Source organism: Rhinoderma darwinii, chromosome 10 (genome assembly GCF_050947455.1).
Source record: "Rhinoderma darwinii isolate aRhiDar2 chromosome 10, aRhiDar2.hap1, whole genome shotgun sequence".
Classification (NCBI taxonomy): domain Eukaryota; kingdom Metazoa; phylum Chordata; class Amphibia; order Anura; family Rhinodermatidae; genus Rhinoderma; species Rhinoderma darwinii.
The window spans coordinates 69,451,958-69,469,353 of NC_134696.1; the positions used below are offsets into that span (position 1 = coordinate 69,451,958).

At 46.1% G+C, this 17,396-nt stretch overlaps 1 protein-coding gene across 2 annotated transcripts in view; it reads right to left on the reverse strand.

Moving 5' to 3' along the window:
• Positions 1-1,416: 1,416 nt before the first annotated feature.
• Positions 1,417-17,396, reverse strand: part of LOC142661482 (NXPE family member 1-like) — a 233,560-nt gene continuing 217,580 nt past the window's right edge. For both annotated transcript variants that reach the window (XM_075838884.1, XM_075838883.1), the window contains one exon: positions 1,417-2,379. In XM_075838884.1, coding sequence (XP_075694999.1) covers positions 1,841-2,379 — 539 coding nt within the window. In that variant the 3' untranslated portion in view covers positions 1,417-1,840. The remainder of the gene's footprint in view (positions 2,380-17,396) is intronic.

Below are 17,396 nucleotides of genomic sequence, written 5' to 3' on the forward strand. Positions count from 1 at the left end.
TACTACTACAGACTTGGATGTTATTTTACATCAAAGTGTATATGCCGGAATATCACATGTGCTAGATATCAGTCTGTACTGATTCCCACCTTATGCCAGTCTGGCAATGCATACAACTGGTTTATGGACCCTTACACACAATATCACTGTCTGGCAATGAGTTAGGAAAATATTAATTATTTCTAATACAGTATTCAAAGTTTTCCCTATTGCACTGGGTAATGGTATTGAGTGCAAATTCAATATAGACACAATTGCTTCTCCTTGCACTGGATTCTACATTATCAGGACTTAACCATTGAAGCCCCTGTGGTACTACAGGATATTACTCACAACTGTCCAACTTTTCTCTCACTTCACAGTCAATACCTCCCAACTATAATCCCAGACAAACGGGTAACAGAACAACTATTAATCATCAACAATTTTACACAACTAAATAACAAATTACGCTACAACAGAGCAGCAAGCACAGACTACAATCTTTTCATTTCAAATACTTCACATGTGAGTTACGACTTCTCTCCGCCATGCGCTACGTCACTGCATTCCAAAGGCGGAGGTCTTACACTTCTCACAATTTTTCTGGTTAACAATGTAATTGCTGGCAAAAATTCTCTCATGTCTTTTCATATCAACAGTTTAAGATCACGTACACACCTGCAATCCTTCATCACACAAAAAGCTTCAACATACCTTTTTGGATCCATCTTTCAACCAACTGCTGACTAAGGAGCCCTCGTCCAGAAGATGTGACGTCTGACAGCTAGATCCCAAGGCTTACGCAATACATGTGTGAATGGTGTAAGAATAAGCTCCTTACATACCGCGTTTTTTTGTAATTCACAGATTCAAAGCCAGACCTCTCCAGTGACAGCTTATCAGACGTGCAATCTCCCGGGTTTTATTGGCACCATTACTGTCGTAGAAATCCATCGCTCAAAATATATTAGACTGAAATTTATACGAGTCCAAACAGACTCTCAAGGCCAGACCCCATTAGTCAGTATCCTAATTAGGATATTTCACCGATATATATCGAGAGTGGAGAAGAAAACACACAGACACTGCTGATATGTTCAAAAATACCCCTCTGAAGGATTTATTACCAAACTCAAACTGTTAAACTGAAATTCAGAAGGGGTGTAGGCTTGAGGTTAACCAATCAGAGACAATGTGACAATATTTGTTATTCAGTAAAAAGCATACAATAAAATACATCCCAGATACATCATTATAATTCTTCACACATTAGGTTTGCAGGTGGCCTTATTTCTTTTGGACAGAATGTTCTCGTGGAGATGGAGACCTTCCTTCACGTATACTTGCCACCCTCCCTTCTTACTCCCTGTCCATTCTCTACCAACTTCGCATGGGAACCAAGGTCAAAGATAAAACATACGAAATCAACATTACTTGTATTAAAGGAACAATGACTTTTCTATTCACTAAAAAAGAACCAAGATGGGAACTCCAGACAAGATGGCTGCTGCATGAAACTAAATCATTTAAACATTATCATAATCACTTTCACATAATACATATCTTAGTAATTCGGCATCCTGCTTGATAATTCACAATGTAATTTCATACAGAGAATATAAGCAAATAAACCATCCTTCACACAACGCACAAATATCGGACATGTTGTGAGTTTTACGCAGTGGACACACACTGCATGAAACTCGCGGACAGTCTGCACAACCCCATAGACTAACATAAGTCCGTGCGAGGCGCGTGAAAATCACGCGCGTTGCACAGACTTATATCACGTTCGTCTAAATAAGCCCTAATAGTGTCAGGAAAATACAAATAGACTTAAATGGAACAATATTAGGGCTCAGGTACATATATATGTCATCAGCATGTTTACCTCATTTCTTATATAGAGTTCTGGTGGATGGATTTGATTTGAATTAAATGCTGTGGTCATGTCCCAACCATTAACAAAACCAACATTGAGGTCTTTGAAGACTACTTCCATTATCCAGTAGTGAACATATGCATGGAAATCACTCATTCCCTCATACTCAACTGCCATCTCACCTGTATTCTCGGTCTTAATGATAACTTTTGTTTGTGGGCTTCTGAGTAAGAGGCGTTCTATAGCACGGCGAATGTTGAGGAGTCTTCGGATATAGTGATGGAGAGGGAATTGTCTGAAATGTACTCCAATGTTCAGTGCAATCACAGTATTCTGGTTGCCTCCAATAAGATCAATTTCCTGTGGGATAGAGCGCTCTTCTCTGAGAGAAGCAAAGAATAAATTCACAAATGGCCTTCCATGTCTCTTCCACATAACTTGAATATTCCTTTCAATGTCCACACCTAAATGCTTTCGTGCCCATCCGTCTTCATAGACATTAAGAAATTTTAATGCTGAAAAAGTAATAATACAAAACTTTAGTGAAAATGACATAAACCACTTACATAATTTATTACATATTGTTGTTATATTGCCGGATAATTGAACAGGCAGGACCTTAAGGCTACATGCACACGTTGCGTATTTTGCTGCGGAAAATACGCAGAAAAAACGCAGGAAAGTGCAAGAAAACCACCTCAAAACACATTTCCACTGCTCCAGAGTTCAGTGGCGGCATGCTTTAGGCTGGGTTCACACGACCTATTTTCAGACGTAAATGAGGCGTATTATGCCTCGTTTTACGTCTGAAAATAGGGCTACAATACGTCGGCAAACATCTGCCCATTCATTTGAATGGGTTTGCCGACGTACTGTGCAGACGACCTGTAATTTACGCGTCGTTGTTTGACAGCTGTCAAACTACAACGCGTAAATTGACTGCCTCGGCAAAGAAGTGCAGGGCACTTCTTTGCAACGTAATTTGAGCCGTTCTTCATTGACGTCAATGAAGAGCAGCTCAAGATTACAGGCGTCAAAGACGCCTCGCATAATACGAGGAGCAGCATTTACGTCTGAAACGACGCAGCTGTTTTCTCCTGAAAACAGTCTGTCTTTTCAGACGTAAAAGCCTCTCATCGTGTGAAAATACCCTTACATCACTCCATCTGACGCTTGGCATTGTGCTTTGTGATGTACAGCTGGCATGCAGCTCTTCGCACATCGCGTCATCGCGCCAGTTCCATTGTTCAAAAGAGCAGATTGACGGAGCAAGTCATCCTGTCCTGCCAATCAGCGCCTTTTAACGATGCTAGCGGGGCGATGACGTCATCGTGACACTTGCATCGTTCAGCCCCAGAAGACCTACTCAGAAGAGAGCAGGCCTGCATTGCCACAGGGCGGTGTGGGAACGGGTTCAGGTGAGCATGTAAAGTTTTTTTTTATTTAAAAAGTGTGCATCGCATTATTTACAGGGCTATATGTTGGGCACAATCTAGAGTGGGGGGGTTATATGTAGGGAACATTATATAGGGGGCTATGTGAGGTACTATATACAGTGAGGCTATATGTGAGGCACTATATACAGCGGGCTATATGTGGGGCACTATCTACAAGGGGGCTATATGTGGGGCACTATATACAGTGGGCTATATGTAGGGCTCTATCTACACGGAGAGCTATATGTGGGGCACTATCTACAGGGGGGGTATATGTAGGGCACTATCTAAAGGTAGAGCATTATTAAAGGATATACAAGGAGAGCTGGAGAGGGTTCAAATGTGAGCAATGCAATTATTAAATGGGATGGGAGATCTCTCTTACTATTAAAGGATAGAAAAAAATAGGCTTATTCAGTTTGAAAAAAATACGCCTTAGAGGTGACCTTATTAACAAGCAGGGCCGCACCGTCCAGGGCCGGCCTTAAGGGTGTGCGACCTGTGCCGTTGCACAGGGCGCATCACTCCAGCAGATGGAAGGGGGCGGTGCACTGGCTCCCTTCCCCCTGCTCGTGGTGCCCGGGCCAAATGAGTAAAAAAAGTTTGTATAAAATTAAATTTATTTAGAACCCCCACCCCGCCGGACTAACAAGTAAAAAAGGGGTGGGGGAGGGGGTTCACATACAGGCCGCACATCAGAGAGGAGAAATGTTCCTTCCTCCCCTCTGCAGTGTGAAGTGAGCTCTGATTGGTGGAGCAGCTGGGGACTCTGTTTGCGCACACCAATCAGCACAGCCTGTTCTGCACAGCCACCCACTCAGCGCCTCTCGTAGCTCCTCCCTGCTCTGCTGCTCCCACAGTGAAGACTCCTCCACGGACCTCCAGAGTCTAGTAAGAGCAGAAGCTTTAGGTTAATCTTGGTAATTTATGTGCTGTGTGAGGGAGGAGGAAAGATTGATCTATAAATCATATGTGTAACAGGATGGGGGTTTTTACATAAATCGATTTTGTGGGGGAGGGGACACTAGGTTATAAATGCTTTGTGTGTGGGGATTCTTTATAGATGGATTTTGTGGGGGAGGGGACACTGCTCTTTATGCTAGAAGTGTGTGGGGGGATTCTTTATAAATCTATTTTGTGGGGAGGGGGACTTCTGTATAGTTTATGTTGTATTGTAGGATCTTATTATGAATCATATGAGGGAGGGTAACTTGGCTGCAAATGTTATGTATGGGGGCGTAAGGATTCTTTAGAGATAATTTTTGTGGGGGAAATTTGTGGGGGAAATTAACTTGATTATAAGGGTAGAAACACACAGGGCGGACACTGCATAAAACTACAGAGTATCCATCCTGGAAACTGCGGGAATTCCACCTGAAAAACGGCACAAAATTTTGGTGCAATTTTTCGGGCGGCATGTCCGCTGCGGAAAGACTGCAGAAATAATAATTAAAAAAAAGCTAATACTCCCAGCCATAGTCATGGTGAAGCAGCCGTCTACTCTGAGCGTAGCCAGGCATCCTGCAATAACGCTGTAGTCCATGTGACAGCTGCAGCAGTTACATGGGATGAATAGTCATCCCAGGAGGCCGGGCTATGCTCAGAACAGAATACGCATTGCTATGACTACGGCCAGCAGCATTTCTGATGCATTTCTGACGTATTTCTGACGCAACACATGACTTTGTTGCGGATTTTACTTCCCATTGAATTTAATGGGGAAATTTTAGGGTATGTTCACATGCAGTGGTTTCAGACGTTAACCGGGCATATTATGCCTCGAATTACGCTGAAAAAACGCCCCTAATACACCTACAAACATCTGCCCATTGCTTTCAATGGGAATTACGATGTTCTGTTCCCACGAGCCTTTATTTTATGCGTCGCTGTCAAAATACGGCTTGCAGGACACTTCTTGGGACGTTTTTGGAGGCGTTTTTCATTGACACCATTCAAAAACATACCTCACAATTCAAGAGCAGCGATTCTGCAGCATAAATTGGCATGCTGCAGATTTAAAAAAACGCAGGTAAATTTATGTTCAGTTTCTGTGTAGAGATGAGATTTGTTTTATCTCATCCACTCTGCTGGTACTGTATTATGCTGCGGACTTTCTGCAATGAAATCCACTGCGGAGGATCTGCAGTGTTTACGCTGTGTGTATTCCTGCCCTTTGAGTATATTCACGTGTTGCAGCCATATTGCAGTTTTTGCTTCATTTCATTTTGTGAAAATTGCAGCAAAATATGAACGCAAAATCCGAATGCATTCTAAATAAAATGTGGCGGAGCGGGGCTTAGTTATAGTTTGCTTGTGTGGGGGGGGGGGGGGGGTAGTCTTGGCTATAAGGCTAGAATTTTGGCATTAGGACGACATGCGCATCAATTTCAATGTTTCCCTATCAGACATTTTGAAATGTTCGCAAGGTTGCACAAAAATTTTCTCTTCCCATAGTGTTATCTAGTCATTGTATGGCGGTATTATTCAGTGTATGGTGGTATTATTTAGTCGGTGCATGGCGGTGTTATCTAGTCACAGTATGGTGGTATTATTTAGTCATAGTGGTAATATTTAGGCATTGTATTATTATCATTTGGGGTTAGCTCTAATCTATGTATGCAGATTCCAGACTTTGGTACAGCATAGTATGCTCTGTATTTCCCAATAGAACACATGAGTTTTGGGGAACACAGTCCACACCAACTGACACCAGGACCGGACTGTGCACTAGGCATCAATGCCAAGCGTAAATTTCACTATGAGCGGCATTCACATTTATCAATCGTGTCACTGATAACAATTATTTTTACATCACAATTACAGAGCAACGATAAACAAAGGTTTTATCTTTGATCTTCTCCTTTATTAAAACTGACCAAATATCATTAAAATTGGTAAGAAACTAGAAAATTATGATGATAATTGGATAAAGTAAATAGGCCTTTAGTGGGGGCATATTCAGGCTTAGTGCCTAGGGAAGCGTGAGCTGTAAATTCGGCCCTGCTAAGGATGCAGATACTATTGAACACTATAGCAGAGCAGGGAGGTATCTCCCAGCTCTGCTATCTACTAGGCCAGTGGTTCCCAACTGGGGTGCTGTGAGAACCCCCGTGGAGTGCCGGGACACTCTACTGAAACACTGCCACGGCCGTGCTTTCTCTCCTCCTCCTTACAGTGCGAAGTAGATGTGAGGAGGAGGAGATTTTTTGCAGACTCCTTGTAGATAGCACACCCGGACTCCGTAGATGGCACCCCCACCCCCCTTTCTGTACTTATCCCCACTGTAGCTCCCTGACGGAGTGGAATTCCCCTGTGGCCGGGGATTACCCTCATGGACAGAGCGCTTGATGTCTCTGTCCATATATGCACAGTGACATCAGGGGCAACACCTGAAGCGGAATCCCCACCCACAGCATTGCCAATGCAGTGGCCGGTGATTCGGCTCCAGGAGAAGCCCCTGACGTCATCATTCCTAAATGGAGTGAGTGGAGTGGAATCCCCAGTCGCAGCGTCGGCAATGCTGTAGATGGGGATTCCGCTTCAGTCCATATATTGACAGAGACATCAAGCGCTCTATCCAGGAGCAGAATCCCCACCCACAGGGGGATTCTGCTCCTTCAGGGCGCTACAGTGGTGCTATCTACAGGAAGGGGGGTGCTATCTAGAAGGGGGCTGTGTGGCACTACCTACAAGGAGGTGTGTGGTACTACAAGGGAGCTGTGTGGCACCACCTTCAGGGGGCTGTGTGGCACTACCTACAAGGAGGCTGTGTGGCACTACCTACAAGGGGGCTGTGGCACTACCTACAAGGGGCGCTGTGTGGCACTACCTACAAGGAGAGGCTGTGTGGCACTACCTACAAGGGGGGCTGTGTGGCACCACCAACAAGAGGGCTGTGTGGCACTACCTACAAAAGGGCTGTGTGCCACTACCTGTAAGGGGTCTGTGTGGCACTATCTACAGGTGGCTCTGTGGCCCTATCTAAAGGGGGCATCTGTGAGTAGCACTACGTACAAAGGGGCTGTGTGGCACTACCTGTAAGGGGTCTGTGTGGCACTATCTACAGGTGGCTGTGTGGCCCTATCTAAAGGGGGCATCTGTGAGCAGAACTACCTACAAGGGGGCTGTGCGGCACTATCTACAGGGGGCATCTGTGAGTGGCAGGCTGATGGTCAATTTACTGTGAGTGGGGGGCTGATGTTCATTTTACTGTTAGTGGGTTGCTGATGGTCTTCAAGTGGCTTCCAACTCTGACCTCCAATCAAAATTAATAGTAGGTAGAAAATACCTGCGACGTTCGTTTGGAGTGCTTCTTTGCCTGCGTCTTTTGCATTAGATTGAACAGCTTAAAAAAATGCCAAAAAACTGTCAAATAACGCTCAATTCAAAATCTGTCTTACAAAAAATGCTGTGCGAACATACCCTAAGGCTGGATTCACACGAGCATGTTCGGTCCGTAAAGGACGGAACATATTTCGGCCACAAGTCCCGGACCGAACACACTGCAGGGAGCCGGGCTCCTAGCATCATAGTTATGTACGGCGCTAGGAGTCCCTGCCTCGCTGCGGGACAACTGTCCCGTACAGTAATCATGTTTTCAGTTCAGGACAGTACTGAAAACATGGACATCTCTGGATTACGCCGGCCTGCGCAAGGATCCTGTCGTCGGGGTTGCAGAGCAGCTCCGTTCGTCGTGGGAAAGGGGCCTAGGTGAGTACAATATTCTTTGTTTGGGGGCACTGTCTACAAAGGGGAGGTGGGGGCTGTATGGCACTGTCTACAAGGAGGAGGTGGGGGATTATGGCACTGTCTACAGGAAGGCTGTATGGCCCAATCTACAGGGGGCATTATCTACAAGGGGGGGCTGTGGGGGGGCTTTATACTGTGTGGAGACCACTAAGCAGACATTATACTGTGTAGGGTAACTACACGGGGCAATATAATGTGTTTGGCACTTAGGGGGCATAATACTGTGTGGGCACAATTATAGGACAAAATATTGTGTCCTTGAAGGGGTTATAATATATTATTAAATATTATTATACTGTGTGTGGTAGGGATGCACGATGCATCGAAACTTCAATACTGTTTCGATACTCTGCATCCCCAAACGGTTCAATACCGTTATTTTCATGTATTTCGATACTAAGCTGTGCGGCCGCACAGCTCAGTATAGTAACACATGAATGTATGAGAGCGGGTCTGCGGCTGTGTAATACAGTTATTGCCGCGCTCCTGAGTCCTGATAACAAGTGCGCGGGGTCAGGATGATGCGATGCGGCCGGCGCTGCACTAATGATTGCGGGAATGAAGACAGAACATGGCGGGCGCACTGCAAAACACCCACATGTTCTGTCCTCTGTGCCTGCGCCGCCGCTTATTAGTGCAGCGCCGACCGCATCTCCTCATGCTGACTGCGCACGCACTTCCTGTCAGGAGCGGGGCAATGACTGTATTACACAGCCGCAGCCCCACTCTATAACGGCGGAGATCAGAGAAACCTCTCATCTCCGCCGTTATTTCTGTGAATGCTGCGATCACAGCGGACTGCAGCATTCAGGAGAAAATGAGAAGGGGGGATGCCCCTTGGATCGCATCACAGGGAATTCCTGTGACGCGATTGAGGGACATATCATATATGGGTAGACAGCCCAGGGTCTATTGAAGGACCCCAGGGCTGCCTTACCATATTTCCTGTTGTTAGGGCCTACTTAGGTATGTCATAACAACTGCCTGTTTACTATCTGTACACAGGCTAATGTACTGTAATATAGATATATGCCATGACATTAAAGTTTAAAAAATAAAGTAAAAACTTAAAAACAATGTAATGTTAAATTAAAAAATACACATACACCTTTTTTACAATAAATATGAAAATAAGTCTCAATACATAAAAGATACACATTCAGAATTGGCGCGGCCGTAATAACCTGCACAACAATTTTTTTGCATCATTTATGATGTGTACGCTGTAAAAAAATAAAATAAAAACTGCTTTCTATCACTTATTGTGGGGCACAAGGTGTGATGAATTTAACCTCCATGTGCCTCACATTAATAGTAATTAACCCCATCATGTACCTTACATATTAACCCATTATGACTGAGAAACATGATGGGGTTAATTACTATTAATGTGAGGCACATGGAGGTTAAATTCATCATCACACCACGCGCCTCACATCAGAAAATTGAAGAACTTTTTTTTTAAATTATTATTACTGTTGGCAAAGTATCGAATTGGTATCGAAATCGCAATACTAAACGAAGTATCGGTATCGAAGTCCAAATTCTGGTATCGTGACATCCCTAGTGTGTGGGGCACTAAAGGGGCATTATACTGTGTGGGGTCACTATATAAGGCTAATGCTGTATATATACTGTGGGAGGAATTTTTTTATGATGGTGTGGGGTGCTGAAAGATAATTTTGCACTGGGCGCCATCTATCCTAAGGCTGGCCCTGGCACCGTCCATGAGGTGAGATGAGCATCTTGACTTAGGCGGCAGCCTGCTGCCTCTCTGATGGGGCGGCGGCGCCACTGAAACCAGCCGCCGCCTCCTACTCATTCACTAATTGTACCTGTGTCTATAGGATGCAGAGACAATTGCATGCATAAATGCTGAATGGCCGGCACGTTCCGTACCCGTCCATTCAGCGCCTTACAATGACGCTGATTGGCATTGCAGAATGACTTGCCCCTCCAAGCAGCGCCTTCAACAACACTAGCAGGGCGATAATGTCATCGCGCCCCTTCCGATGTTGAAAGGTCGCTGATTGATGGGGCAAGTCCTTCTGCCCTGCCAATCAGTGCCTTTCAACTATGAGGTCATCGTGACGCTTGCATAGTTCAGCCCCAGCAGACCTGCTCAGAAGCAAGCAGGCCTACATTGACACAGGCCGGCGCGGGAACGGGATCAGGTGAGCATGTAAAGGGTTTTATTTTTCTTTAAAAAGTGTGCATCGCATTATCTATGGGACAGGAGGGGAGGCGGGGAGGGTTATATGTTGGGCACAATCTACAGTGGGGGGCTATATGTAGGGTACTATATACAGGGGGCTATGTGAGGCACTATATACCGGGGGGGCTATACGTAATGCACTATATACAGGAGTCTATGTGAGGCACTATAAAAAGGGGGGCTATATGTGAGGCACTATATTCAGGGGGGCTATATGTGGGGCACTATATACAGGGGGCTATATGTGGGGCACTATATACAGGGGGCTATCTGTAGGGCACTATCTACAGGGGGGTCTATGTAGGGGAATGTCTACAGGGGGATCTATTTAGGGGACTATCTACAGGGGGGTCTATGTAGGGGACTGTCTACAGGGGGGTCTATTTAGGGCACTATCTATGGGGGGCACTATCTACAGGGGGATCTATGGGGGGCACTATCTACAGGGTGCTCTATTCGGGCACTATCTACACCGAGCACTGTGTGTAGGACACAGTGTATGGTGCTATTATAATCTGGGATAGTGTATTGTGCTATTATAATTAGAGGTGCACTGTATGGTACTATTATATTTAGAGCGTAGTGTGTGGCATCATGAGACTTTTATCTCCGTTTATACGTGCAGAAATGTTTGAAAAGTGAGAAGCGGAAGATGTCTGAGCGACAAATTGCAGAAATGGGCTGTGGCCGGACGGAGAAGAAAAGAGAAAAAGAACAACTTGAGTCTGAGATGTCACCAGTGAGTCACTTAATGCAAGTGTTTATATTGCCTCTAATCAGTACTGTACTGCAGCGAGATGGGTGGTATATTTATTTTTTGTGAAACAGCAACTCCCATCATATGCTTTCCATTGTTCTGACCATGCTGGGAGCTGTACTTTTACGCCGTACAAACCTATACGGCAGGGGTTGCACTAAATTGAGCTGAATTGGTGTTGCTGTTGTATTTATGTACTGAGTTTGATTCTGGATATATGTACTGAGCATGGTTATGATGCTGTATTTATGTGCTAAGCTTGGTTCTGGTGTTGTATATATGTATTGAGCTTGGTTCTGATGCTGTATATATGTGCTAAGCTTTGTTCTGGTGCTGTATATATGTACTGAGCTTGGTTCTGGGGTTGTATTTATGTACTGATCTTGGTTCTGGTGCTATATTTATGTACTGATCTTTGTTCTGGTGCTGTATATATGTGCTGAGCTTTGTTCCGGTGCTGTATATATGTACTGAGGTTGGTTCTAATGCTGTATATATGTACTAGGCTTGGTTCTGGTGTTTGTATATATGTACTGAGCTTGGTTCTGGTGTTTTATATATGTACTGAGCTTTGTTCTGGTTCTGTATTTATGTATTGAGCTTGGTTCTGGTGCGGTATAAATGTACTGAGTTTGGTTCTGGTGTAGTATATATGTACTGAGTGTCACAGTCACAGGATATGTGGACCCACTAGGCCGCTCCGCCGAAGCGGAGAGGCAGCTGACCAGGTCACAGTCTATACAAAAGTCTATAGCAGTTCGTAACACTTGGGTACCTGAACTAGTCCAGACGGTGGCTGTGGCTTCAGCGTGGATGGAGACTGGTGCAGCAGGTAGCGCCAGACATGGCGGGCAGTATCCAATGTGGCAGAAGACACTGGACGTGGCAGGAGACACTGGACGTGGCAAACGACAGCTGGTGCAGTAGACACGACTCCAACACTAGTAGGCACAGGAACAAGAACAGCACGGGATACAGGAACAGGTAACAGGGCACGGGTAATTGGAATAGGAAACACTAAGGGACCATTTGCAAGACAGACTTGGATAAACTAACAATGCTCAGGCAAGGGTCAGAAGGGCTGGGGCCTTCTTATAGTCCAGGAAATCATGGGCCATTGATGATGATGATTTCCTGATGTGTGCGCGCTGGCCCTTTAAGGGCGGGTACACAGAAGAACGGAGCAGAAGTGAGCGCTGGCGTCTCCTAGGAAGGAGATGGGGACCAGCGCTCAGGAGGTGAGTAAACCCGACGGCCCGTAGCCATGAACGCTACAGTATCCCCCCTCTTATGACCCCTCTTCTTGGGGCCAGAGCGAGATAATTTTTTTTAATAAGAGCAGGAGCACTGAGGTTCTCTTTTGGCTCCCAGGACCTCTCCTCCGGACCAAACCCTCTCCAGTCCACCAAATAGAAAGTCCTTCCTCCTACCCTTTTGCAGTCCAGGATCTCCCTCACCTCGAATATATCAGAAGAACCCCTGGAAGCAACTGTGGAACAAGAAGTCTTGCTGTAGCGGTTCAGGACCACGGGTTTCAGGAGGGACACATGAAAGGAGTTGGGGATTCTGAGGGTAGGAGGCAGCCGCAGCTTATAGGGGACAGGGTTTATCTTTTGCAGAATCTCCAAAGGACCAAGGAACCTGGGAGCAAACTTGTATGAGGGCACCTTCAAACGAATGTTCCGAGAGGACAGCCAGACTTTAGTCCCCGGAAGATACTGAGGCGGCTCTCTTCTCTTAGTATCTGCCTTTTGCTTCATGCGATCGACTGCCAGCAAAATAGAGGACCGGTTCTGTTGCCAAATTTGCAGAAAGTCCCCATATGCAGAGTCAGCAGCGGGTACCTGAGATGAAGTCGATACAGGAAGAGGGACTCTAGGATGTTGACTGTACACAATGTGAAATGGAGTGGAAGTGGTAGATTCACTTGTGTGGTTGTTGTACGAGAACTCAGCCCATGGAAGAAGTTGTACCCAGTTATCGTGCTGTGAAGAGATGAAGTGGCGGAGATAATTCTCCATGATCTGGTTGATCCTCTCAACTTGGCCATTGGACTGGGGGTGATAGGCTAAGCAAAAGTCCAGTCTCACATCTAGGAGTTTACAGAGGGCTCTCCAGAACTTTGAGGTAAACTGAACCCCCCGGTCAGACACAATGTGAAGGGGCAAGCCATGCAAGCGAAAGATGTGTTGAATGAAGAGACTCGCCAGTCGGGAGCAGATGGTTGGCCAGTCAGCGGGATAAAATGTGCCATCTTAGAGAATCGGTCCACCACCACCCAGACAGTGTTGCATCCTACTGAGGGGGGGAAGGTCTGTGACCATTGCAATGTGCTGTCAGGGGGCATTGGGTACAGGCAGAGGTTGAAGCAGGCCGGCCGACTTGGAGTAAGTAACTTTGCTAGAAGCACACACCGTGCAAAAAGAGACAAAGTCCAGAACATCTTTAGGTAGCGTGGGCCACCAGAAGTGATGAGCAATCAGGTCTCGGGTTTTATGGACACCAGCGTGCCCAGCCAGTTTAGTACTGTGTCCCCAGTGGAGAATTCTTCTCCTGTCTGCCAACCGAACAAAAAAAAAATGTCTTTCCTTTGGAGCTCCTTTGGAACAGTAGTGCACCAGCACCAACAGAGGAAGCGTCCCCTCCAATGAGAACTGCCGAGATACGTCAGGATGATGGAGGATCGAAGCTGAAGTGAAGGCTTTCTTGAGGCTAATGACTGCGGACTCTACCTCTGGAGTCCATACCTTGGCATTTACACCCTTCTTGGTAAGGGTAGAGATGGGAGCAGTCAGAGATGAAAAGTTTGGAATAAACTGCCGGTAGAAAATGGCGAATTCCAGGAACCGTTTTATGGCCCTTAGGCCTTGAGAACATGGCCATTCCAGGACAGACTTTAGTTTCTCAGGATCCATCTTAAGAACTTGATCCGAGAAGATGTCGCCCAGGAAGGGCAAAGACATATTTTCAATGGCGCACTTCTCCAACTTGGCATATAAGCGATTCTCTCTTAGTTGCAGAAGAACTTGGCGGACATGCCTCCGATGGGTTATCAGATCTGGGGAGAAAATCAAAATATCATCGAGATAAACTACAATACACATGTAGAGGAGATCTCGGAAAATATCATTGACGAATTCCTGAAATACTGCGGGAGCATTACACAGTCCGAAGGGCATCACTAGGTATTCGTAGTGCCCATCACGGGTGTTAAATGCCGTCTTCCATTTGTCACCCCGGCGAATCAGGATTAGGTTATAAGCCCCCCGCAGATCAAGCTTAGAAAATGTTTTGGCTCCTCGTATGCGATCAAACAGCTCGGATATAAGTGGCAATGGGTATTTGTTCTTGACCGGGATCTGGTTGAGACCACGGTAGTCAATCCGGGGAGGAAGATTTCCGTATAAAACCCCTCTCAAAATTCTCCTTGATATAGGTGGACATAGATAAAGTCTCTGGCAAGGAGAGATGATATACCCGTCCACGGGGAAGAGAAGCATTAGGAACCAGTTCAATAGGACAGTCATAATTCCGATGTGGAGGCAACGTCTCAGATTCTCGTTTGCAGAAGACATCCGCAAAACTGGCATACTGAGATGGTAGACCAGAGAGTGATTGAGGGGGCATAACAGGACGGACTTGTGACAGGCAATGGCTATGGCATTTGGAACTCCATTGAAAAACTTCTCCGGAACTCCAGTCAAGTACCGGGGCATGTAGGCGGAGCCATGGCAGACCCAGCAGGATAGGATTGATAGCCTTAGGTAGTACCAGAAAGGTGTTCTGCCCCGAGTGAAGAGCTCTGATCCGTAGTGTCAACGGCTTCGTGATGAGCATAATCTGATCGGGCAATGGTAGACCATTCACAGAGGCAACAGCCAGGGGTCTCTCCAGACGGACTGTGGGTAGACGTAAATGATCCACTAGATCCTGCTGGATGAAATTAGCAGCTGCTCCAGAGTCAAGATAGGTGGAGGAAGGATGTGACGTGTCTCCAGAGATGATAGCCACAGGAATCGATAATTTGGGAGAGGTTTTAACGTTTGGATACATTCCACTTAGAGTTGCCTCTCCAACCAACCCTAGGTACTGGAGTTTCCCGGTTTCTGTGGGCATTGGCACACAAAATGACCCTTATGGCCACAATACATACATAGTCCAGAGGAGCGTCTGCGCTACTTCTCCTGTTCAGATAACCGGACTCTGTCTACCTGCATGGGTTCTTCAGGTAGCGCACTAGAGGAAGGCAATGGTGGTCTCTGGACCGAGGGTGCTGATCTGTGGACCTTGCTCTCCTGTCGAACCTCTTGAGTGCTCTCACAGATTCTCATATCAACCCGGGTGGCTAACAGGATGAGGGTATCCAAGGTAGAAGAAAGGTCGCGGGCTGCCAGTTCGTCCTTGATGTAAGAGGACAGTCCCTGCCAGTACGTTGCCACCAGTGCCTCATTGTTCCATGCCAGCTCGGCTGCCGGGGTGTGAAAGGAGATAGCATACTCCCCTACAGTGGAACCCTCTTGCTTGAGGGTCAACAGAGTAGCTGTGGAAGAGGATGTTCGACCCGGCTCCTCGAACACGGCACAAAAGGTCTGAAGGAACAAGGCTAGGTCCAAGGATACAGGTCCTTGTTGCTCCAAGATTGGGTTCACCCATGCGAGGGCATTGCCAGCAAGAAGGGAGATGATAAATGCTACCTTGGCCTCCTTGGAGGGGAAGAGATGAGCCCGTAGCCTAAAATGAACCGTGCATTGATTAATAAATCCTCTACATGCTCTGGGATCACCATCATAGCAAGGAGGAAGAGGCAAAGGAACTGTGGATCCAGAACAAACAGGAGGAGCAATGGGCAGTGGCACAGCAACAGCCTCAGGGGGAAGAACCGGAGGTGGAAAAGTGAGTAGATCCAGACGGACCAAGATAGAATTCACAGCCTCAAGGAGTTGATCCTGACGTGTGAGTAGGTCATGCATCTCCGTCTGTATCTTCTGGACTGCGGTCTTGGGCTGGCCAGCAGGTTCCATGGCATGAGCGTACTGTCACGGTCACAGGGTATGTAAACCCACTAGGCCCCTCCGCCGTAGCGGAGAGGCAGCTGACCAGGTCACAGTCTATACGAAGCCAATAGTAGATAGTAACGCTTGGGTACCTGAACTAGTCCAGACGGTGGCTGTGGCTTCAGCACGAATGGAGACTGGTGCAGCAGGTAGCACCAGACGTGACAGGCAGTATCCGATGTGGCAGAAGACACTGGACGTGGCAGAAGACACTGGACGTGGCAGAAGACACTGGACGTGACAGGAGACACTGGACGTGACAGGAGACACTGGACGAGGCAGAACAGGTAACATGGCATGGGTAACAACTGGAATGGGAAACACTAAGGGACCATTTGCAAGACAGACTGGGATAAATTAACAACACTCAGGCAAGGATCAGAAGGGCTGGGGCCTTCGCATAGATCAGGAAATCATGGGCCTTTAATGATGGTGATTTCCTGATGTGCGCGCGCTTGCCCTTTAAGGCTGGGCACGAGTGTGCGCACGCACCCTACCGACACAGCAGAACGGAGCGGAAGTGAGCGCTGGTGTCTCATAGGAAGGAGATGGGGGACCAACTCTCACAGATCCATGGCTGCGGGCATCGGGAGGTGAGTAAACCGGACGGCCCATGGCAATGGACGCTACACTGAGCTTGGTTCTGGTGCTCTATATATGTACTGAGCTTGATTCTGGAGCTGTATATATATATATATATATATATATATATATATATATGTATGTACTGAGCTTGGCTCTGGTGTTGTATATCTGTACTGAGCTTGATTCTGGAGCTGTATATATATGTACTGAGCTTTGTTCTGGTGTTGTATTTATGTACTGAGCTTTGTTATGGTGCTGTATATATATACTGAGCTTGGATCTGTTGTATTTATGTACTGAGCTTTGTTCTTGTGTTGTATATATGTACTGATCTTGGTTCTGGTGTTGTATTTATATACGTAGCTGTTTTCTGGTACTGTACATATGTATTGAGCTTGGTTCTGGAGCTGTATATATGTATTGAGGTTGGTTCTAATGCTGTATATATGTACTAGGCTTGGTTCTGGTGTTTGTATATATGTACTGAGCTTGGTTCTGGTGTTTTATATATGTACTGAGCTTTGTTCTGGTTCTGTATTTATGTCGTGCCGTATATATGTATGAGCTTGGTTCTGGAGCTGTAATTATATAGTATATATATATATAATAACAAAATTGCAGGGCAGATGGAATTGTTTTCAATTCATTGTATTTTTAATGGGAACCTGTCAGGTAGTTTTAACACCTTGAACTGCCACCATGCAGTAATACATGACCTGACAATATTTCCAAACAA